This window comes from Orcinus orca, chromosome 17, assembly GCF_937001465.1.
Source record: "Orcinus orca chromosome 17, mOrcOrc1.1, whole genome shotgun sequence".
Lineage (NCBI taxonomy): Eukaryota > Metazoa > Chordata > Mammalia > Artiodactyla > Delphinidae > Orcinus > Orcinus orca.
The window spans coordinates 697486-723019 of record NC_064575.1 but is presented as its reverse complement, the minus strand read 5'-3'; the positions used below and the strand labels follow the sequence as shown (position 1 = coordinate 723019).

At 43.4% G+C, this 25534-nt stretch overlaps 1 protein-coding gene across 6 annotated transcripts in view; it reads right to left on the bottom strand.

The window, feature by feature from the left end:
* Positions 1 to 16314: 16314 nt before the first annotated feature.
* The window catches only part of UBE2V2 (ubiquitin conjugating enzyme E2 V2), a 33737-nt gene continuing 24517 nt past the window's right edge, over positions 16315 to 25534 (bottom strand). For 5 of the 6 annotated variants that reach the window (XM_004275027.3, XM_033437695.2, XM_033437697.2 and 2 more), the window contains exon 4: positions 16823 to 21586. In XM_004275027.3, coding sequence (XP_004275075.1) covers positions 21440 to 21586 — 147 coding nt within the window. In that variant the 3' untranslated portion in view covers positions 16823 to 21439. Of the gene's footprint in view, positions 21587 to 25534 lie in introns of all 6 variants that reach the window. The other variant, XR_004486073.2, reaches the window with a different exon arrangement.

Genomic DNA, 25534 nt, shown 5'->3' with positions numbered 1-25534 from the left:
TGAGCCCAGGTCCTAAGAATGCTTCCTGGGGACTGAAAGTTGGGACTTAGAGAAGAATCGAAAGTTCTCTAACGTGGCTCTGGACTCTTTCCCAGTCTCAATCCAGGGCACAGAACTGGGCCTACGAGGGTTCCCCGGGGTCGTGGGCACTTCCCAGCGGTGCCTGCAGCCTTGGGGACCAAGTCCACAGACTAGAACTGCTCACAGGACCCTTGGTGTCCAGAGGACGCTTGCTCTGTGAGAACTCGACTGTCAACACCCTGCTGTTCTAGAAAAGCTGTCTCCCTAGACGGAGGGTCGGAATCCAGACGCAGAGGCCTTAGCAAGGAGAGGAGCCGGACAGGGAGGCCTGTTCCTTGAGGCCCGGGGGTGAGGAGGGCGGGGTGTCGGCAGAGGGGCCCATGGCCTTGTTTAAGGGCAAAGGGCTCCAGTCACCCAACATTCCCCTAAAAGGGAATAATTCATTTAAAACACTGTTATCTGCGAAACGCAGGACTGTCCTTCCTCATCCGAGAAACGGGAGTGCTGTTCGCGATGTCTAAGCTGCTCCCCCTTCACGTGACCCAGTGAAGGATGAAGAGGATCCCAACTCCTGCGCTGTCGCTGCTGCTGCCGCTGACGTGTAGACACGCTTTCCTGGCGGACAGTCTCCATCATTTTTACCCAGGAATTTAACACTCAACCTCAGAATCTTCAGACAGACAAAGACTAGCTTCTATTCCACTTACATCGAGGCCATAGGGGAGCCTCCTTCAGCCAAGGGCACTGGTGGGCGGAAAGGGCTGCAGAGTCTGAGGGTCCACATCGCCCCCACTGCCCAGCAGTGCGCTGCGTGTCCCCGCTTTCTTTCCTGGTCCAGTGGACACAGGACAGAGCTGGACGTGCGTCCAGGCACAGGATTCTATCCTGCACTGACTCCCAGACAGCCCTGTGGAGCCAGGGAGGGTGTAGGTATCACAGAGAAAAGCCTCACGTTCAGGAATAAAACAATGAAGAAAATCATTCCTCGATATAAAATGTCCTCTGCTCATCCCCTCCCACGTATTCGCATGCTGGGAAGTGGGAACATTCTGGTAAAACCCTTTGGGGAAATTGGGTGTTTGCAGAGGATGGATAACTTTACAATGTATGAGTTTGTCAAATACAGTAAAATATTTCAAAGAAATGTCCACGTCAACAAAACACAAATACCTCTCCTCCAACTCAAAAAAAGTTCCTGAAATCCAAGCATTGACTGACTGAGTCCGATCACAAAGTGTTCTTTCCTGTGGTAATTTGGAAAATAATGAGTTCGATTTTTAAAATCATATATAAAGTATTTTAAAAGCACATCAATACTGTCACTTTTCTGATACAAAAATGAATCTGTCAGTTAACACAATGTCATACAAGCCTTAAGAAAAGGGTTAGGGGCTTCCCTGGTGGCGCAGTGGTTGAGAATCTGCCTGCTGATGCAGGGGACACGGGTTCGAGCCCTGGTCTGGGAGGATCCCACATGCCACGTAGCAACTTGGCCCGTGAGCCACAACTACTGAGCCTGCGCGTCTGGAGCCTGTGCTCCGCAACAAGAGAGGCCGCGATAGTGAGGCCCGCGTACCGCAATGAAGAGTGGCCCCCGCTTGCCACAACTAGAGAAACAAACACAGAAACGAAGACCCAACACAGCAAAAATAAATAAATATCCTTCTTTAAAAAAAGAAAAAAGGGTTAAATTATTGCTGAAAATCCTACCCCCTCTATGGAATACATTCCAGTACAGCACAACTTCATATTAAGAGACAAACAGAACTTAACAAACATTAATACTAAATGTAACCTGAGAGAAAAAGTCTCAAGGTACTTGTTATGCGATGAAAGTGACATTTTTCTATTTAGATATATTTTGTTGAGTATTAAATAAAAATGTTACAGATGATGTGGAGCATGGGGGTTAGGGAGACTATGGGGGATGATCTACATTCTCACCTGATACAGCCAAGACAAAGCGCTTGCCTTTAAAACAGAAGAAAAACGCAATTTCTCAAGCCGTCAGTCTTATTAGTCCTGCCCTAATAAAACCAACATGAATGACAGTAACTTTCAACTCACCATCCCACCACTCCAGCAGATCACCTTTCTCCTCCACATTCTCAAAGTAGCTTGATCCTAAGAGCCCCCTAACACACAGAAGAAATCCGCTTCCAGATGTGATGAAACTCAGTTTGAAAAAAGTTCCCTCAAGTATTTACAATGACAAGAACTAAGAGAGTTGTTAAAACAAGGCATGTTTCATTCACGTCATACTTTGAAGCCTGTTCCTGAGACCTCGTGTTTCTGTCGGCTCCACACAAGCCTGAGAGTAAACGCAGAAACAGTCTGGATGTGTGAACAGGTGCCCTGAGAGCTTCGGAAACCCTCGCCCCCATTGCAGCTGGTTCCTAGTCACCGCCCTCCCCGCGGGGCCATCCTCGTGACCTCGGCCCGACCTTCAGCCCAGGGACCGGTCACCAGGACGGGAAACCTGGGCCCAAGACCTCCCCCAGCTCAGATTCCAACTCCTGAGCCCCAGGGGCGGTGGTGAAGACAGCGTGACCTTGCCGTGTCCTTGCTCCTCCCCGGGACGCCGGGGGATGAGTCAGGCTCTCCAAGTCACAGCACTAAACGGGACCCCCTGCCCGAGAGCTGTCACCCCCCGGGCTCAGGTGGCAGGTGCGTGAGCGGGAAGGCCCCTCCCGGTCCCCAGGGCCCAGTGTCCACAGGGACCGGGACCCCTGCGCCAGGCCTAACCCTGCGGCACTCCCAGCTTTACGCCATATTTCTTGTAACCCCCATTAAAAAGCAAAAAGAGACCAAAATGGTGTTTATGAATTCTAAAAAGGACAACATTTTCCTCAGAAGGTACAGTGTGGGGCCGGGGGGGGGGGGGTCTCGGGCCTCAGGCGGCGGCATCACCGGTGCCCCAGGCGCCCAGCGGGCGGGGACAGGTGTCTGCGGAGAGCACGGGCATGCGGGTTAATCCTGAACTCAGAGGCTGCGTGGAGAGAGAGAAAGGGCCGCTGGTGAGTCTGTGGATCCACCCTCGACGGCCCGAGTCCTGCTCTGCTTCCAGGCCCAGGGACCCTGGTCCTCAAGGAGATGAAACCCGATCCTGGACAGAGTTCAGGGGCTGGGGTTCCTCCTGGACGGGACCCCCGCGGAAAGCGAAGACAACACGCATCACCTGACCCATCTTCCCCGGCTCGCGGAGCCTGAGACACGTCAGACACAGGCCTCCCACAAAGGAGTCCGCATTCAAGTCAAAGCAGGATTTATTCCTCACCCCAACATTTAGCCACAATGTGACCAAACTAACCGTGTGAGAACAGAGCTCCTTGGCTGGAAGGGCCAGCCCTGGGAAGTGGGAACCGGAGAGCTACCACCCGCTCCATCCTCCGTGTGAGGGGAAACCTGGGCGACAGTGGGACCAAGAGGTCAGAGAAAAATGCTGGGCTGGACAGACAGCTAAGGTCTGGTGGACAACCAGATGCCAGCAGAGGGAGGGCCGTCAAACCAGTGGATTAGCAGCCATACGTTTATAAACAGTTCCTACAAATCACTATGAAAAAAAGACACACACACAAGCAAAGGATTAAAAAAGAAAAACACAGGGGAATACCCAGAAGAAACCCCCAAGGTGACGGCCATGAAGAGGAGCCCAAAGCCCCCACTCGTGAGGGACTCAGGTCCATCCTGAGACATGAACTTCCACGGGAGCCCCTTCCACAGCCACACACGCGTGTGAAGGTACCTGCACGGATTTACTCTTTACAGCTTTGCCAGCAATGGACAGAATGAAAACTCGACCTGAATGTGTGTTGAGAGCATCGAGCCCCTTACAGAACGGGCTGCACCAGTACGGTCTGACATGGAAAAGCAAATAACGCACGATAGTAGGCTTTTAAATACACTTATGTGGCTTTAAAGTATGTAAACACAACAAGAAAGGATCTTCTCTGCGTCTCTAAGGAGCCCGTGTTTTGTTTTTATTTTCTAAGTATAGAATGGTGTTTAGAAACCACGTACTAATATTTAATAAATGGATCTGTTAAAATGAGTTTGATGTCTGATGAGTGGGCTCAAATTAACATTTCAGAACATGATTAAATTACTACAAATTCTTTCCTTGGAAGAACAGTACCAAAAAACCCTTTTATTTCTTGAGCTCCCCTTAAGCCGTGGCAGTTAATCCACGTAGCGATCCCTGTTTTGCATTTAATTATCTGTGTCCTCCTTACCCCCATACCCAAAAGCACTGACTTCACTTTGTGTTTGTCCCTATTTGGAAGAAATAAAACTTCTCGGCAGGCCACCTGACTGCAAAGCATCTGCGGAAGCAGCTCAAGACCTTTAGGTCGCACAAGCCTGGAGAACACCGGCAGAGCCGGCTCTCAGCACGACGCTTCCTCTGGGCCCTGGTCTAAGCCACGGGGAGTCACCCTGATCAGCGTCCCCTCAATCAAACTTCAGGTCACGGGTACCGGAGCAGCCGGCCCCCACCTCCTGGCCACTCTTCTGGAGCATCGGCTGGGCCTGGACCCGACGTGTACCTCCCCTCCCAGCCTGGGCTGTGCTGAGGCACAGCGGCCGACCCGGCCGGGGACAGGGTCAGGAAATGCCCAAAACCCTCTGCTGCACCTGCCCGCCCCTCGCTCGGCGCCACGGCACCATCTGTATCCGCAGCCTCTCGTGAACACCTGCTGAATACATGCAGGCGGCAGTGAGGGCTCGGCCTCGCACCTGCACGCCCTCGAGCTCCCAGCGATGACCCCTGCTCAGCCTCCGTGGCCTCCTAGGGAAAACCGTCCCATGACAGTGACCACACACCATCCCTCGCCCACCAGGACAGGTGGCACGCTTGCCGTCGTAGACGCAGCACTCAACTACGTTTGCACCTGTGCAGAATTAAGTAAATTCTTAATTGAATAAAACCCTTTGGAGGCTTTTTCAAAAAGGCTTTTCTATCGTGAAACATCAAAATCATAGAAAGTACACAGAACAAACATTACAGCTCAGTGAATTATCACTTCTCCGTTCACAATGACCGTCTCTTGACCTACATGACAACCAGATTCATGCTTTTCTTTAGAGTTTTACCACATAATCACGAGTCAAACAATACAGGTCAGCTTTGGTTTTTTTTTTTTGAACAACATAAATAGAATCACACAGTATGTGCACTCCTGGCCTGCTTCTCTCATTCGACACTTTTGTATCTTCATCCACGTTCTTGTGTGTGCCGAGCACAGTTTGGAGGAAAGCACCACAGGGTGTTTTCTGCCCAGGGCTCAGCCGCCATGCACGCCTCCCCCCCTTCCTGTTCCCCGGCTGTTGGGTTTATATTTAGGAATGAGTGACTGGGACTTGGGGTAGGTGTAGCCTTGACTTCAACAGATGATGCCAAGCAGTTTCCAGTGGGACTGTTCACGCTTCTGCCCTCAGCGGGTTCCCGCCCTCAGCGGGTAAGACTTCTGGGAGCTTTGCAACCTCACCCTTTTTAATTCTGACCACTCTGGAAGTATCAGTGATAACTCGTTAAGCACCTTTTCATAACTCTCTTGGCCATTTGGATGTCCTCATTTGTGACTTGTTGATTAATACCCATTTTTCTATTGGGTTGTCTTTTTCTTACTGATTTGATAGGATTTTTACTTATAGATTTGAGTTCTTTTTCTAAGTATTTGCAATGCAAACATCTACTCAGCTTGCCTTTTTTTTTTTTAATTGAAGTATAGTTCATTTACAATATTGTGTTTCAGGTGTACAACACAGTACACTCGGTTATATATTTTTTGATTCTTTTCCATTACAGGCTATTAAAAGATACTGAATATAGTTCCCTGCTATACGGTAAATCTTTTTTATCTATTTTATATAGTAGTGTGTATCTGTTGATCCCAAACTCCTAATTTATCCCTCTCCTGCCCTTCTCCTTTGGTAACCATAAATTTGATTTTTATGTCTGTGAGTCTGTTTCTGTTTTGCAAATAAACTCATTTGTATTGTTTTTTAGATTCCACATATATTTGTCTTTCTCTGACTTCACTTGGTATGATAATCTCTAGGTCCATCCATGTTGCCGCAAATGGCAATAATTCATTCTTTTTTATGGCAGTTATATTCTATTTATTTATTTAGCTACATCTCCTTTGTCCGTTCATCTGTCGAAGGACACTTGGGTTGCTTCAATGTCTTGGCTATTTATTTAGTGCTGCTATGAACACTGGGGTGCCTGTATCTTTTCAAATTAGCATTTTCGTCTTTTCTAGATATATGCCCAGGAGTGGGGACTGCTGGTTCATATGGTAGTTCTGTTTTCAGTTTTTGAGGAACCTCCATGGTGTTTTCCATAGTGGCATTTACATTCCCACCAACATTGTAGGAGGGTTCCCGTTACTCCACACCCCCTCCAGCATTTATTATTTGTGGACTTTTTGATGATGGCCAGGCTTTTCATTTTCTTAATGGTATCTTTTAATAAACCAGAATCATAATAGATAAAATTTATCAATCTCTTACCTTAAGGATGGTGTTTTTTTGTGTAACGTTTAAGAAATCATTTCCTATCCCAAGATTTGCGTGGCTTTCATATTTAAATCTTCCGTAATGTGAGGTAGATATCAAGGTTTTTTTTAAGAATTTTTTTGTTTTCAAATTTCTTGGCATAAAGTTGTTCATAAATCCCTTATCATCTTCTTTATCCACATGATCTCTGGTGATTTCTTCTTTTTGATTTCTAATATTATTTGTGCCTTCCCTTTTATGTCTTTATGAGGACTTGCCAATTTTAGACATCTTAACAATGAACCAAACTTAGATTTGTTGGTTCTATTTTCTCATTTATTGACGTCTATTTTTATCTTTATTTCCTCCCTTCTGCTTTCCTTGAGTTTAATTTTGCTTTCTATGACTTCTTGAGATGAATGCTGAGATGATCAAATTTCACCTGTTCATAATTTACATGTTTTAAATCTATATTTTCTTCTTAGCAATGTTTTGCTTCATCCCTCAGATTTTAACTTGTAGTATTTTAGTCATCACTCAACTCAAAATATTTCCACTTTCCATTGTGATTTTTCCATTCACCCATCAGTTATTTACACAAGTGTTACCTAGTGTCTAATCTCATCATTCTCTGGCTATCATTCTGTTATGATTTCCACGGTGCTCGAAGAGCACACTCAGTGGCAAAGAGGTGCTTCCAAGGAGTGTTTATCCTGCAGTTGGTGGGTGCACTTTTCTACATTTGCCCTTTAGGTCATTTGCTAGTCATGTTCAAATCTTCCATAAACTTAATGGCCTGTGCTATCGGTTGCAGGGAGAGATATATGTTAGCGTGAATGTCTTTTGTTTTCGTAAAGAGCTATAATTTTCTGTAATTTTTTTCTGTGCCTATTTCAAGGCTATGCTTAACTGGGTATAAATGTAGGATGTTGATGTTTCCCAGTGATCAGGTTGCTTTACCTTCAGCAAGTTGTCTTTGTATACTGTTTGCATTGTCTTCCTCCTTTTATTTTCAACCTTTCTGCATCTTTTCACAGCTTTATTGAGGATAAAGTTAAACAGCACACATCTGAGTTGTTCGAGTTGGTAAATCTCACATGTACGTACATGAAACCACCCCACAATCAAGACAATATGTCTATTATCCCCAAGTTCCTTCATGCTCCCGTCACGAGGCAACCGTCGGTCTGTGGTCAAGATAGATTAGTGCATTTTCTAGAACCTCATATAATAAAATCATATGATATGTACTCTGTCTTCTTTCACTCAGCCTGATTATTTTGAAATTCCTTTTTATTGCTGAATAGCATTCCACCATATGGGTGTTACACACAGTTTGTTCACCCATTCACTTGATGATACACATTTGGGTGTTTCCAGCTTTTGACTCTTACAAATATTCTGAGTATTCATGTCTTTGTATGGACATATGCTTTTCATTGTCTTGAGTACATACCTAGGGATGGGAACGCTAGGTCAGATAGCAGATGTGTGTTTAACTTTTAAAGAAACCGCCAAGCTATTTTCAGAAGTAGATGCACCATTTTAGACCCACTAGCAACGTATGAGAACTCCAGTTCACTGACGTCTGCCCCAACACCTGGGGCATCTTAATTCAAGACGTTCACAGGTGTACAGCGGTATCTCAATTTGGTTTTTATTTGCATTTCCCTAATGATTAATGATGTTGACCATCTTATCATGTGCTTATTTTCCATCTGTATTTCTTTGTTACTGAAGTGTCTGTTCAGTTTTTGCCTTTTTATTGGGTTGTTTGTTTTCTTACTGGCAAGTTTTGAGTTCTATATATTTTCTGGACTAACGTCTTATATGTGTATTAGTTCCCAATTGTTGTCAAAACCACCACAAACTTAGGGGCTTAAAACAACACAAATTTATTATCTTACAGTTCTGAAGGTCAGAAGCCTGAAATGTCTCACTGTTTGGCTAAAATTAAGGTTTCGGGAGGGCTTAATCAAGGTTTCCTGCAGGCTCTAAGGGAGCCGTCTTCTTACTTTTTCCAGCTTCTAGAGGCCGCTCGCTCTCCTTGGCCTCGGGCCCCTTCTCCATCCTCAAAGCCAGCCTCTCCTGTCACAGGGACTGTGTTGCCTCCCTCACCCACGTTTCAGTACCTTTGTGATCATAATGGGCCCACCAGGATAACCTCATCTCACAGTCAGCTGATGAGCAACCTTCATCCCGTCTGCAACCTGACTCCCCTTTGCCTTGTAACATTACATCTTCACAAGTTTGGGGGATGAGGACAGACATCTTTGGGGGACCACAATTAGATGTGTGACTTGCAAATATTTTCTTCTAGTCTATGGCTGGTCTTTTCATTCTCTAACAGAGTCTTCCAAAAAGCATAAGTTATTCATTTCAGTGAAGTTCAGTTCTTAACTTCTGTTCTATGGATCCTGCTTTTGGTTTGTTATCTAAGAAAACTTTGCCTAGTCCACCCAAAAGTTAAAGATTTTCTCCTACTTTTTCTTCTGAAAGTTTGATAGGTTTCACGTTCTATGATCCATTTTGAATTAACTTTCTTCTAGGTGTGAGGTATGGGTTGAAGTTTTGCATAAGGGTAACCAATCGTTCCAGAATCTTCTGTTGAAAAGATTATGGGAAGTGACAAAGGGCCCCGCTGGCCGGTGACGAGCCTGGCAGGAGCACAACGGGAGGTCACAGACAAGGGGTCAGGAGAGGCGTGTAGATGGACCTCTGGGAGCGGGCACAAGGCGTGAAGATCACTGATCACAGGTTAATGCCCAGCAGAGAACATTGCCCAAACACCCAAGCAGACAGAATGGTCAGCTAGCCTGCCATCACCACCTCAGTGCAGACAGTGGGTGTGTGCAGGCAGCATCCACTGTAGTGGGTGAGGACTGTACGTGGGCCCAGCAACGTGGGCTTCTGCTCAGCAAGGTCAGTCTTCCAGCTGCAACACCACCCTTGACAAGGTCAACCAGACACTTTGGGCGCCCACTGGGCCCATTCCACTCTGGAGAAGGCTGGCTTCACCTTTCATATTCCCACCCCGCTCCCCTGTTGAATCCACCTCGATCTTCCGCCAGCAAACTTAGAGCTAGGAAGGAAGTGAGCCGGGCTCTAGGTACCCAGGTTGGTACCCGTGCTCCTTCAGAGTCAAAAAGGGAATGCCTTTAAATGCTCTGAGGATGTGAATTTGGCCTGTAATTAATCTTTCAGGACACCTTGTTTCTTACACACACACTGGCTTTGCCCAGTCTGGACTCCCTTCCCTGGTTTCTACTGTGCTACATGACGACAGACAATTGTAATAAAACACGTCTGCACATTTTTACAACTATAAAGTATCTGATACGAAACAACTTTGCTGTTTGCAAATTGTCAGCTTTTATTTAGCTAAACTAACAGTAAAACAAATAAACAAATGTCCTATTTCTCTTAGAAAACTGCCTACTAGCAAAACTCCTCTGGTCAAGTGAACGAATTTTTGCTCCCAGAGGGCCAAGATAGCACATGTGCCTGTAAACAGCAGAGCAGCTTTTCTGGAAAGTAACACATGAAGATGGGTTATGTCAAGATGATTTCTCTCTGGGAGCCTTGCGTCAGCCTTATTGTCAAGTCAGTGTGGTCACTGTCAGCTGTTACAAACTCCACCAGGACAGAGAAAACAGGTTTTCTCTAAGTGGCCCTTCACCCTGAGCACTGCCAATTCACTCCCCACTCCCCACTAAGGTCAACAGTACACAGTGCCCAGGCTATTAACCGTGACAAGCAGTATAGCGTGCTATCTGCCTCTATATTCTTACTGTCTCTGCCACTTCCCGATTCCAGAACCCAGTCAGCTCTGGCTTCAGCAGTAACCTCACGCCTTCCTCTGCAGCCTGACACCCAAGGGGCAGGGTTCGTACAGGACTCCTGCCTTGGGCTCTGGGGACATGCAGCTGGGGGACCCCACACCCCTGGCTGTGGCCTCGGACTGTGCGAGCCTGACTGGCTCCCTGCCAAGGAGCTACTGTGGTGGCCAAGGGTGCAGCTCTGCTGCACTCGGTGACTCAGAAAATCCATACCTTCACATACAAATTAAAACACACCCACAAAATACGTATGTCTCTACCACTGCTGACTTCACCTGCGAAGTTCCCAGACATCAATCTCACGTACATTACAAGGATCTCAAAAAATTACTCTCTAAAAGTTTGGTTTTATTATTTGTATCTTACTATAATAAACACTTGATATTTTTCCCTGCAATCTCTCTTCTCTAATTTTAGGACTTTTATGTACAGACAATACCCGTGTACTTCCTCTCTCCCTGCAGTTTCTCCTTTTTTTTTTTTTTTTTTTTTTTTTTTTTGTGATACGCAGGCCTCTCCCATTGCGGAGCACAGGCTCTGGATGTGCACGCTCAGTGGCCATGGCTCACGGGCCCAGCCGCTCTGCGGCATGCGGGATCTTCCCGGACTGGGGCACGACCCCGTGTCCCCTGCATTGGCAGACGGACTCTCAACCACTGCACCACCAGGGAAGCCCAGTTTCTCCTATTACTAGCATCTTGCCTTAGGCAGTGTGGCACATCTGCTACAACTGATGAACCACTCCTAATTATTACTTACTAAAGTCCAAAGTTTACATGAGGGTTCACTCTGTGTTGTACATTTCATGGCCTGTGACAAACACACAATGACGTGGCTCCACCATTATGGACAGTATGACTGCCGTAAAAACCTCCTGTGCTCCGCCTAGGCGTCCCTCTACCACCCTGCCACTCCCCAGTCCCTTGGCAACCACTCACCTTTTTACTGTTTGCCTTTACCAGAAAGCCATACAGTTGGGATCATACAGTATGTAGCTTTTTCAGACTGACTGGACTCTTAGAAACAACTGGATCTCCACAGTTTATTAGCTCCACCAAGTTCATGGAAAGTTAGTATGCACTGCTCAGAAGTATACTGAGGACTGAAGGAACAAAATCCCATGGACCAGTTCTGGATAACACAGCATTTCAAGAATATTCCCCCTTGGATTAGTTAAAACATAAATACAAACTGGTCTTTTATCCAATTCTTAATGAATTGTTACTGCTAGAAATAATTGGTACAAAACCTGACAATCGCTATAACTGCTCACAGTAAAATCTAGATCTCCAAAAAAATATTTTTTTTAATAAGAAAAGGAAGAGAGACTTCCCTGGTGGTCCAGTGGTTCAGAATCCACCTTACAATGCAGGGGACACGGGTTCCATCCCTGGTCCGGGAACTAAGATCCCACATGCTGCAGGGCAACTAAGCCCAAGCGCCACAACTAGAGGGAAGCCCATGCGCCGCAACAAAAGATTTCGCATGCCACGATGAAGATCCCGCGTGCCGCGACTAAGACCTGACGCAGCCAAATAAATAAAATTAAATAAAATTTTTTAAAAAAAGGATGAAAATGGGAATGTAAGTTGATACAGCCACTATGGAGAACAGTATGGAGGTTCCTTCAAAAACTAAAAATAGAACTACCATACGACCCAGCCATCCCACTACTGGGCATATAACCAAAGAAAACCATACATAATTCAAAGACACATGCAACCCCAATGTTTACTGCAGCACTATTTACAATAGCCAGGACAGCAACCTAAATGTCCATCAACAGAGGAATGGATAAAGATGTGGTACATACATACAATGGAATATTAACCAGCCACAAAAAGAAATGAAATTGGGCCATTTGCAGAGACGTGGATGGACCTACAGACTGTCATACAGAGTGAAGTAAGTCAGAAAGAGAAAGACAAATACCGTATGCTAACACATATATATGGAATTTAAGAAAAAAAAATGTCATGAAGAACCTAGGGGTAAAACAGGAATAAAGACACAGACCTACTGGAGAATGGACTTGAGGATACGGGGAAGGGGAAGGATGAGCTGTGACAAAGCGAGAGAGAGGCATGGACATATATACACTAACAAACATAAGGTAGATAGCTAGTGGGAAGCGGCTGCATAGCACAGGGATATCAGCTCGGTGCTTTGTGACTGCCTGGAGGGGTGGGATAGGGAGGGTGGGAGGGAGGGAGATGCAACAGGGAAGAGATATGGGAACATATGTATATGTATAACTGATTTCACTTCGTTATAAAGCAGAAACTAACACACCATTGTAAAGCAATTATACCCCAATAAAGATGTTAAAAAAAAAAACATATAAATATGGTCAACTGATTTTTGACAAGCATACAAGACCATTCAACAAATGGTGCTGAGATGACTGGATATATATACGTGCAAAATTTATACATACAAAAATACAAAAATTAACTCAAAACAGATCAAAGGCCTAAATGTAAAAGCTAAAAGTATAAATTCTTAGAAGAAAACACAGATGTAAATTTTTGTCACTGTATCAGAACGAACCAACAGGAGATCATAGATAAATGATAGGCAGATAAAGAAAGAATAAGACACAGAGATAGATATTTATTTTAAGGAATTGGCTTAAGTAATTGTGGGGACAGGCCAGCAGGCGGGAAATTCAGGCAGGACTTGACTGCAGTCTTGAAGCAGGACTTGACTGCAGTCTTAAAGCAGAACTTACTTTCCTCCAGGAAACCTCAGTTTTTGCTCTTGAGGCCTTCAATTGACTGGATCAGGTCTCGTCACATTATTGAGGGCAAGCTCCTCTACTTAACGTCAACGATCGTAGATGTTAATCACATCTACAAAATATCTTGAAAGGACCCAGATTAGTGTTTGATTTAGTAACTGGTTACTACAGCCTAGCCCAGCTAACACAACTAACCATCACAATGACCTTGGACAAGGCAATGGTTTCTTAGACATAATATCAAAATTACAAGTAACCAAAGAAAAAAACAGAAAAATTACGTTGCATAAAAATTTAAAAATCTGTGCATCAAAGAAATAGTATCAAAAAAAGTGAAAAGAGGGGCTTCCCCGGTGGCGCAGTGGTTAAGAATCCGCCTGCCAAACGCAGGGGACACGGGTTCGAGCCCTGGTCTGGGAAGATCCCACATGCCATGGAGCAACTAAGCCCGTGTGCCACAACTACTGAGTCTGCGCTCTAGAGGCCACGAGGCACAACTACTGAGCCCGTGCGCCACAACTACTGAGCCTGCGCTCTGGAGCCCGTGAGCCACAACTACTGAAGCCTGCGAGCCTAGAGCCCGTGCTCCGCAACAAGAGAAGCCACCGCAACGAGAAGCCCGCGCACTGCAACAAAGAGTAACCCCCACTAGCTGCAACAAGAGAAAGGCCGCGCGCAGCAACAAAGACCAAAAATGCAGCCAAAAGTAAGTAAATAAATTTTTTAAAAACGTGAAAAGACAGACCAGAGAACAGGAGAAAATATTTGCAAACCATAGATCTGATACAGGTCTAATATCCAGAATATATAAGACCTCTTACAACTCAACAATAAAACTACAAATAAACCAATTTTTTATATGGGCAAAGGACCTGAGTAGACATTTCTCTAAATACACAAATAGCCAGTGATCTTGTAAAAAGATGCTCAGCATCATTAGTGACTGGGGAAAACCGCAGCGAAATACCACTTTACACCTACTAGGATGGCTAGAATCACAGCCAAACAATAATGTGCTGGTGAGGATGTGGAGAACTGCTGGTAGAGATGTAAAATGGCACAACTACTTTGGACAACAGCCAGGTAGCTCCTCAAATGACTAAACACAGCTACCTTATGACTTGGCAATTCCAAGAGAAATGAAAACATATGTCCTCATAAAAACATATACAAATGTTTGTAACAGCATTACTTATCACAGCCAAAATACGGAAACAGCCCGAATAGCCATCATTCTGGAATGTTCTAGAATTAGTGGTGATGTTTGCACAATCTTGTGGATATGGTAAAAACCACTGGGCTGAACAGTTTAAAAGGTGAATTTTATGGTATGTCATTTACATCTCGACTTAACAAGGAACGTGTAGGTATGACAGAACCTCCTCTCCTGGCTCTGCTGGCCTTGGGCCCCACACCTCCAGGCTAGGATACAGCGGGCCACTGGGAGCAGCAGAGCTTCGGCTCCAGGAAGCACCCTCCCCGGGGGCACGAGAGGATGCAACTGAGGTGTTGGTCACCACCTCCCCCGTAAGGAGCCCGGCAGCGTTTCACACCAAGTCAGCTCAAAGGGGGACTGTCCAGCCTCCGCAGGGCTACTCTGAGATTCAGGTCAAGGTGTGTGTTTCTGGTGGGCCAGCGAGGTGTATGCCCCACCTGTGTGAGATGAGTGCGTGAATGAACTACACCAACACCACCTCCAGGACCACCTGTAACGTGCACTGGTCAGAACAACAATGCAAACAATCGTAAATGCACTGATAACACTCATGACTGTGGGAGGGCAGGACTGGTGCCCATCCAGGGGTGGATCCACCAGGGCCACTGCACCCAGCTGGACAGGGGAGGGGTGACAGGCATGCCAGGTCTCACTAGCACCCAGAAGCCCATCTGTCTGCCTTCAACCAGGAGCAGAAATTAATTTCGTCCAGAAAGCACAAGCGGCTTAATGAAGCCTCCTATATGACCTCACGTAACCTCTTGGAAAGTTAGCCCACCCTTTACACAGGAGGACAGACCTGATGCAAATGCATATCTTGACATAATTTAAGTGAATGTTCTTCGATTAATAACATTTTTAAAAGCTACCACTTACTGATTAATCATTCTGATTGTGATTAAAACCATTCATATTGTTTCATGACACCACAACTCTATGGGGTAAGCATGACCTTCTCAGAAGGAACTGAAGGGTACAGGGCTAAGTGGTCCAAAGCCACGGGGTGGAGGGCCCTAGGATTTCCATCAGCTTCCTCTCTGCTGCTCTTCGTTGATCAATTTACAGACCCGGTTCGGCTTAGAACCTCATTGCTAACGGCGCTTGGGTTCTGCCAGTGAGGAGCCCCAGAGGAGGACCACAGACTCTGTCACCCACTCGATCACCAAGGCTGACAGAACTGGCGCCTACCTATCACCTCCATGGTATTGTCTACCTTTATGTCCTAAAGCAGCAGTCTCACAAGGACTTAACACAGGGAGGGTTGAAGAAAACACTCCAACCTGCCTGCTGAGCAGAACTCAGTAGATTCTGCATCGCATAAAAAGTCACCTAGTTTCTGGCAGTCATTTTAATAATTTTTAATACAAATAAATGATTCTAACACTTCTTTGTAGACAAATACATTGTTTTCAAAAATGGTATTTCTCATAATCTTAAATATCTCAAATAAGAAAACATCCAAATTCTGATGTTTAGCTTCAAAAAATATACTCTGGGGATATTTTTAAATTCAAAGAATATTAAATGCTTAGAATACATTTATAAATAATATTAAAATTTTATTACTGTGATGGGCAGCTTGGACATCAACTCTCAGAGGCAAATGAAGCAAAAATATCACACACAAGGACACTGTGTCAAGGAGGACAACGGTGACAGGTGAGGAGAAGATCTGCAAATCAGGGATAGAGAAGGTTGGAGAGGACCCAGGTAGTGAGGGCACAGGTGGTAAACAAAGGGCACAGGCAGGAAGGAGCCAGAGCACAGCAAGCGGGCGAGCTACCTCTCATAAGCAGTCTTCAAATTCATGGTTGGGGCTGATGTGAGGGGACCACATCCAGAATGATGGGGAAAAGGGGTTTAAAGGGATCCACTCAAAGAGCAACAGAACGTAAGAACAGCAGTGGCCATAGGCTGATAGAAGGGAGCTAGAGAGATGACAGGTGCGGGAGATTCACCAGAGGACGATGGACAGTACAGAGGCACAAATGGAGAAAGGAGCCACTTTCAACCGCAGTTTATTTTCTAAACCAATAAATGTATTCAGCACCTCTTAGCACTAAGCTTTAAAACCTAACGGATTAAAATGTGTCACCCAAATTTAAAATGATCTTACTATATCAGTTTACCTACCATCACCAATCATAAATCATTTTTATTTCTATACAGGGCCACAAACACAGCAAAGTGAGTAGCACAGTAATTCTCAAGAATCAAGGGTTTAAGACAACTGTGGTCTCAAAGTTGAATCAAGACTCAGGAATTTTAGTTCTCTGGTTAACAGAACAGAACAGAGGGGGACCTAATGCGGGAACTGTATTTATACCAAATGAAGGTCAGATAACACAACAAAGGTTTTTTGTACCAGTTTGTCAAGAGAGAAAAGGTAAGAAAAATCTGAGGTCCAGCCGCACACTCTAATATAGACATGGCAACAACAAAAAGCCAAGAAGAGACGAAAATATTTACATTTCAAGTAGAGAGTAATTCAATAAAACATCCTCAATATTAAAGTCTTTTACATTTTAATTACTATGTAATTGTGTTAATTTGCTTTATAATTTTATAGAGCTAAGAAGTTTATACATTTGCATTGATACAATTTTATGCATTAAACAATGTTTTAACAAAAATAATTCAAGACAATACTGAGTCCAAAAGAATTATTGTTCTCCTTAAAGAAGTCCGTATGTTACTCAAGATTAAGAAACCCAGGCAATTAGATATTTTACTTTTCTTGTGAACTCAATTACTTTTACTTGAGTACTAAGATGATTTTTTAAATTACAGCAATAAAAAGATAATTTATGATAGTGGATATAATCTGGACATCTGGCAATCACTACTTATTTGGACAATGTGGCTTGAGAAGCAGTAAAACAATACATTTCTCTTTGTCAGTTATCCACTGTGGAGAAAATCTACCTTTTTCCCTCAAATTAAGGGCTGACAAACTACAAAGGCTATAAAGTCTCACCCTGTGTAATAAAGCACTCACAATTACCATGCTTGTTGATTGGAAGAGTCTTTGGACCCAAAAAACGTGACATTAAGTATTATAACTAATCTTACTACATTTTAATGTAGGTGTCCTGTCGAAACCTCACTTTACATTACACTGTTAATTTTCCAGATTACTCTGTAAAATTATCTATTGTTAAAAGCTTGTTTAAAAAAAAAAAGCTATTATATCAGATGAAGGAAGAATACACACACTCCATTGTTTAATGTTTCCCCATAATCTCTGAACAATATTTTAATTACTCAACTGCACTGAACAAACAAGGAACAGTTTTCACTCTCAATGAATTCAAAGATTTGCTTCTTTATTGACCACGGGGTTTCTCACTTCATTGGTTTCTTAGTGCCAGAGATTAGTCTTCCTTTGGAGGTGGAATATTACCTTTACTTTTGTATAATCTTTTGGCTGCCAAAATCTCAGACAGATGTAAGCAGCTGCTCAGTACTCAACTAAGACAAGATAAAAGAATTCACACGGTAAGTCTACATCTGGAGCAGAGGGGCCACTGCACAATCCTTACATGGTATCTGGTCAGCTACCCACTGGAGAAAGGATGATTCCTGGAATGTTTCTAAGTTAAGAAAGTGAAATCTATCTGGCTTTTATCACTGATTTCATAAACGAAGTTGCAGAAAAAATTCTGTACTGATCTTTAGATTACATGTAAAAATGAAATGCAGAGGACCTTTAGGAATTTTTTAGGTGAGAATGTCCCGTTAGAGATGTACGTAAACACAATGGGCAACCTCTTCACATCCAGTGATTCTTTAAAATCACGTACTCACTCCATGATTCCCTCAAACTCCCTTATTTCACAGGATGACAGTTTTGACTTGTCATTTATTTTCTGTGTCATCAAATACCTCGATAATTTTCTCTTCAGAAAATACTTATGGTGTATCTTTTCAGTATTCCACTATACTTTTAAAATAACCAATATTTTCAGTATGACCTATGATAAGATTTCCATCTACTGTTCAGTAACTTCAAAGAGGCATATTAATTTTAGCATAAAAGATATTCTATTTCCATACATTTTGCTTGTCAATAAACACAGTACTGGGTAGGAATTAACTGCTAACGCTCCTATCAAGCCTGTAATACGCTGCATCCACTGCTTTTCATAATGTTTCTGTTTTATATACAAAATACAAATGCTTTCCAAAATCTTCGGAGCTGCAATCTTTTTGTGAACACAACCAAAAGCCAATCAAGTTGTTACTGGAAAATCATATTGTTACTTCCCAGAAAAGTGAAATCAGTGCCTTTTAGATCCTTCCCAGCAATTAATTATACTATAATGCTTCACATATATGTCTAAAAAATATACTTACCGAGAAAATCTGGGGGAAAAAATTCCTTAAATAACTCCCCAAATTGTTATTCATGACACTAGACAGCATCATCTGCATTTACACTCTTTAACGTGTACATGCAAGCACGGCTGTGTACCCACGAGAAGAGTGAGCACAGCTTTGACCAAAGTCTATACCTCACGATGCGTCTTCCAGAGCCGCCCACATGGTCTCACACCAAATCCAGGGTGGGAAACACATTGATATTTTCCAGCCATGTACTCTAAATTTTCAAAACAATATGAATTTCATGCATATTCATCAATAACAATATATACTTAGTGGGAAGAAGCTAAATTAATGAATTGATATTAAGTAATCCAGACTAATAAACCATATGCAAGTCAAACTAATTCACTCCCCAGGCACTTACTCAAATTTGAAGTGTGATAAATTCTTTTAAAAAGATAATTTAAAATTATAATTTTTAAAAAAATTTTACACCCAAAAAACTCAAATACCATTGACCACCTCTTATAAATGTTTATGTTCCAAAATCCTGAAAAGTCACACATAAATCTGTAACAACAAATGCCATTACTTTAAAATACTAGAAAAAATATTTTTAAATGAGGGATTCTGAAAATTAGTAATTAAAACCATTAAAGCATAACACTGACCTAACAGGACAAATATTTTACTTTTGCAATCTTTATTAACACATGATCATCCCCTACAGTCTCACCTGCTAGCCTTTCAAACAAATTTCGAAGGCAACACACACCTGTGGGGAGGAGTCCTTCACAACAGCGGGTGCGGGGAAAGGAGAGTGGACCAGAGGTCAAGGTGCCCAGGCTCTCAACCCACCACTGTAGAAACAATGTACAGCACTCAGATGGTTATCAGCGCCCACATATGACAGGACACGCTCTCCCAGTGGGGAAGGGGTCACTAGAGACCGATTTAGACTGTCAGGAACCACCACTCTCACATAGGATATCAGTGTAATTCCACTTAATCTCAACCACTTAAAATTTTTAAGAATGTATGCCAAGGTAATAGTTCATTTCAAACCTATTTTAATAAATTACACATGCACTAATTTGTATGTATACATTCTCTATGTGTCACTTTAAACATCTTTGATAATTAAAGCCATATTGAGGGCTTCCCTGGTGGCGCAGTGGTTGAGAGTCCGCCTGCCGATGCAGGGGACACGGGTTCGTGCCCTGGTCCGGGAGGATCCCACATGCCGCGGAGCGGCTAGGCCCGTGAGCCATGGCCGCTGAGCCTGCGCATCCAGAGCCTGTGCTCCGCGACGGGAGAGGCCACAACAGTGAGAGGCCCGCATACCGCCAAAAAAAAAAAAAAAAGCCATATTGAAATTAGCAAATTTAGATAAACTGCCACTGACTTTAAAGTATTACTGGCCAAGAAAAGGTAGCTCAGAGCTTTAACTTTGAATGCACTTGATAAAAACATGTCAGGGTTGAGAAATCTGTCCTTGTTACATGACCACCTTACTATTTTCTTCAGAAAACAGAACCCATAAGAGAGAAGTATTTTCAACAAAGTAGTACACCCAAGCGCTGTGAGATGAAAAACGGCATCCGAAAGCCTCGTCACTCTGGTAAAGCGGAGCACAGGTGGACTTTCAATTCAGAATTATGTAGCTGCCAAAGCAAAGGATAAGTGAACAAATCTAACCCCAGTTAGTGCGAAGAGCACTGGGGGCAGATATTATGAAGAAAAACTGGAACGTATGTTTGGATAATTTGCGATCTCTAATTCTATAAAAACTGCTAGAACTCAAACATCTTTCTTAACAATATTTCTGGTGAAATCAACTTCAAAACATAATACCTGGGATTCCTCCTTCTCCTAACAAGAAATTAAACTTATTAGGTAATCTGTACTGTTAAATACTCCACAAATTCCAATTTGCAAGAAGTATACAATATAGGATAAATAATAAAAGGTGTGTATAGGGGAAGGCTACAATAATTCCAATTTCTGCTACCTCAGCAAGTTACTGTATACATACCACATCAATATAACAGAAATGGCACAGTTTCTGAGGACACATTCCACATTTTATTTACAATTTAAGACTAACGTTAATCTCAAAATCACATATCCATATATCTATTTCCTTTTTGTTGATTTCATTTAAATGTAAATGCATGGTTTGTCCAACAAAGACTGTAAACAACTCTTCACCGCGTCTGGTACATGGAACACCCAGGAACAGCTTGTAACGGAAATCCGTCCACCTCCCCACAACAATTTTATTATAAATACAGGTATCAAAACAATCCTGAACGTATTTTTGATACTACTAGTAGTCAGCACCTACACCGCTTCGAAAATGAACACGTTTTGTGACAATATTCATTGTACCTGCCACTTTAGACCACTTCAACGGAAGCTCTTTCACTAAGCGAGAGCACGCCATTCTGGGTTTTCCTTCTTGGGCTTTCTCTTCAGAAACACATCTGCTTGCACAGCCATCTGACACTTCTTGCTGTTCTTCCACCTGGAAACCTGAGTTCCACTCTGAGTACTCCAGGTTCATGCTTAAATGACGGTGCCTTAACAAGAAAAAAAACTGTGCTGAATTTTCCTCCTGTTACCTGAAAACATAATGGGTGTACATATATTAAATATACTCTTACAGATGTCCAGGTCATGTTTACCAGCTGGAATTATCTTACTTAATGTGTGGGTATTTTGCATTGTGATATTTAATCAAGACATTAACATGAATAGAAGGTTGTTGATTTAAGACAAGTTTTAAATCCACTAAAATTAATTGTTGTATGTTTGTCCTTCTGGTGGCTGTGGAAGCTTCATATTTTCTTTGGACATCATTAGACGTCTTAGCTCTTGAAGTACAACTTTAATGCTGTATGAGTTCTGCCATTTTGCTAACACTGGTATGCTCCGTGCATCCACCTGAAAGGAGGGGAAGAAGAGGAAAGTCAGCTGCCGAGTGTAGCGGGGTCGGCCACCAACTCACTAGACGCACTTTGATAAGAAGTACTTCTAAAAATTCATAGCTTGGCTCTATTTTCACAAAGCGAACATTATGAAACTACTGGTTCATATAATACTTAGGGAAAATATTCCTTCTTCAACAGGTGTTTCCTAAAAAATTGTGTCCTTTTCGTGTGGTGCTTTTCTGTAAACGTGTAGGGAACTTCGGTCATCAGAAATAAACAAATGTTATATAAAATAACTACACGTAAACATATTTACCAATTCCTTCTTGATAAGGTCTTGATAAGGTTTCTCTCCATTCCCAATGCCACGACCCAAAGTCTGGGCAATGACCTCCACCAGGATTAAGGAAAGAACTGCGAACCCTGACCTCTGCTTTCAGAGCTCTCTCTCCCGTGTGTTCTCCGCACTGTGCTAAATTCATCTTTCACTGCAGGAAACTGGCAGGATGGGGCTGGAGCTCCTTCAAAGCCTCACCCCCAGGTACCTGCCATCTCTCGGCCTGCCTGAAAGTTCCCTGGAAAACCCCTCCCATGGGGTTTCTCTTTGTCTGACCTCAGAACTCACCCACGGAGGACCACCTAGTCCCCGGCCCACCCCTCCACCTGGTGTTTGCCAAAAATAACCAGTGTCAATTGTGTGACACCTCGGAGACACAAGCTACTATGTACAAAATAAGCAACAAGGATGTACTGTACAACACAGGGAAAGATAACCATTATATTGTAATAACTTTAAATGTAGTATAATTTATAAAAACACTGAATCACTATGTTGTACATCTGAAACAAATATAATACTGTAAATCAACTATATACTTCAATAAAAAATTAAAAATTTTTTAAATTAAAGAAATTGCTTAAACTGTTTACACCTCTGCTGGGCGAGGAGGTGGTAAGAGGAAAGCAGGAAGGTGACCAAATACTTCACAGGAAAGCTGGGAAATGAGATGTCCAGTGAGGCTTTGAAAAGTTCCAACACACACCTGTGAATCTAGAAGACACACATGTGCAGGGCTGTACAGGCTCAAAAGACCTGAGAAGGCCATAAACTCTCACCTATGGCTGACCTTGAGCAACATATAAAGAATTTGATTATGCACCACAACCAAGTGGGATTTATCCCAGTAGGGCAAGGTTGGTTCAATATATAAAAATCAATCAATGTAATACACCATATTAACAGAACAGAGAGCAAAAACCATGATTATCTCAACAGACACAAAATAGCTTTGACAAAATCCAACAACCTTTCATGATAAAAACACTCAACAAACTAGGTATATCAACCCAATACAGAGCACCTACAAAAAATATACAGCTAACAGCACACTCAATGGTGAAGGACTGAAAGCTTTCCTCCTGAGATAAGACAAGACAAGGACATCTGCTGCCATCACTGCTACTCAACACTGAACTGGAGGCTCTGGCCAGGCAACTAGGCAAGAAGATGAAATTAAAGGTTTTGAAAAGAAAGAAGTGAAACCATCTCTATGCGCAGATGCCGTGGCCTTGTACACAGATCCTAAGGCAGCCATTAAAGGAACTGCAACTGCTGGAGGGAATAAACGAGTAGAGCAAGGCTGCAGGGTACAGGATCCACAAACAAAACCTCATCTGTGTGCTTGCAATGAATGATCTGCAAATCAACTCAAGGAAACAATGCCATTTACAACAGGATAAGAAACAGAAGTGTAGGCCATGTACACTGAATACTGTAAAAAAAAAACTGTTGACAAAAATATCCCATGTACATGGATCAGAACGCTTAAAGTCGTTGACAATCCTCCTCAAATTGATCTACAGATTTCACACAATCCCTATCAAAATTTCAACTGCCCTTTCTTTTCTTTTCTTTTTTGCAGAGCTGGACAAGCTGATCCTTTAATTCATATGGAAATGCAAGGAACCCAGAATAGCCGAAACAATATGAAAAAGAACACTTACTACAAAGCTACAGTAATCAAGAAGGGTGTGGGACTTCCCTGGCGGTCCAGTGGTTAAGACACTGCACTCACTGCACTTCCATTGCAGGGGGCACGGGTTCGATCCCTGGTCAGTGAACTAATATCCCGCATGCCGCGCAGGTGGCCAAAACAAACAAACAAACCAAACCAAACAAAAACAAAGGGTGGTGTTCACACAAGGATGGACATACAGATCAATGGAATGGAAAACGACTGAGAATGCAGATCAATGGAATGGAATACAACTGAGAACCCAGAAGTAAATCCATGCACGTACAGTCAAAAGATCTCTGACAAGTGTGTCAACCATGGGGAAAGGACAGTCCCTTCAATAGATGGTGTTGGGACAACTGGACATTCACATGCAAAGGAATGAAGCTGGACCCTTAACTCAAAATGGATCAAAGGCCTAAATTAACATCTGAAACAATAAAACTCTTAGAAAAAAACAGGAGTAAATCTCTGTGACGTTGGATTTGACAATGGTTTCTTAGATATAACAACTAATACTTTCAATGAAAGAAAAAGTAGACAAATTGGCTATATAAATTTTTTAATTTTTGTGTTGAAAACATCAAGAAAACAAAGAGACAACCCACAGAATGAAACAAAATTCATGCAAATCATATACCCGACAAGGGGCTCTTGTTCAGTAAACTAAGAACTCTTAGAACTTAATAATAAAGGCTCAATATCTCAATTAAAATGTGGGCAAAGTGGATCGTGGTAGACAGCTGTTATGGACTGCATGTTTGTGTCCCCCAAAACTCATGCGCTGAAACCCTAACCACCACGGGAAGGTACCAGGAGCTGAGGACCTTGGGAAGTAATTATCAATAGGTTTAGGTGAGGACCCAAGGGTGGAGCCACCACGATGGGATTAGGAGAGAACGAGACTGGAACTTGCTCTGTCCTCCCCATGAAGACCCAGCAAGAAGTCAGTCATCTGCAGCCCAGAATGAGGGTCCTCACCAGAACCCAATCACGTGGGAACCCTGATCTCAGACTTCCCAGCCTCCAGCCTGTGAGAAATAATCTCTGCTGTCCAAACTAGCCCCAGTTTATGGTCTTTTTGTGACAGCAGTCAAACTAAGACAGCAGCTTTTGTGATGGTTCCCGAAGATCTTCAACTCCTGACATTCACGTCCTATGTGACCCCTCCCTGGAGTGTGGGCTGGACAGAACGCTGGGATATGACTTCTGACGTTAAGCTACAAAAATACTCCAGCTTCCATCCTGCTCTTTCTTGCTTTCACTCCCCTGCTTTGCAGACAGAAACCAGCTGCTGTGCTGTGAACTGCTCTGTGGCCTCTGGCTATAGTGTATAAGGAACTGAAGGCTGACTGAGAACCTGACTACTGCCAACACCTACGTGAGTGAGGCCGGAGCTGCATCCTTCCTCAGTCGAGCTTTCAGCAGAGACCACAGCACAGGCTGGCATGTGGGCTGCAGCCCTGTGAAAGGCCCTGGGCCACAGTCCCAGCCCACAAAGACTGTGAGACAATAAATCCTTGTCGTTTTAGACGGTTCTGAATAGACATTTCTCCAAAGAGGGTAAAAAAAAATGGCCAATAAGCAGGTGAAAAGGTGCCTAACTAGGGGAATGCAAATCAAACCACAATGAATATCAATCAAAAGAAAACCTGATGCCTAATCCAGTCACTCTATACAAACACCTACGCTCCAATAATTAAACCAGGACTTAATTTCTCTGCTTCCAGGTCCCCACTCCAGCCTGACTATATGAAGCGTTGGTAGGGATGGACAGTCCTGGCACTTACACACAGTGAGCATGACAGACATGGACAACCCTGGAAGAGCCCGGGCGGAAGTCAGTCAAGCTGAAGACAAGCCTCACCCAGACCCCACCTCAGCAGACATCCTACTTGTACGTGAACGTCCTAGAGCAGGGCCACTGAAATCACCTTTCACGGAAC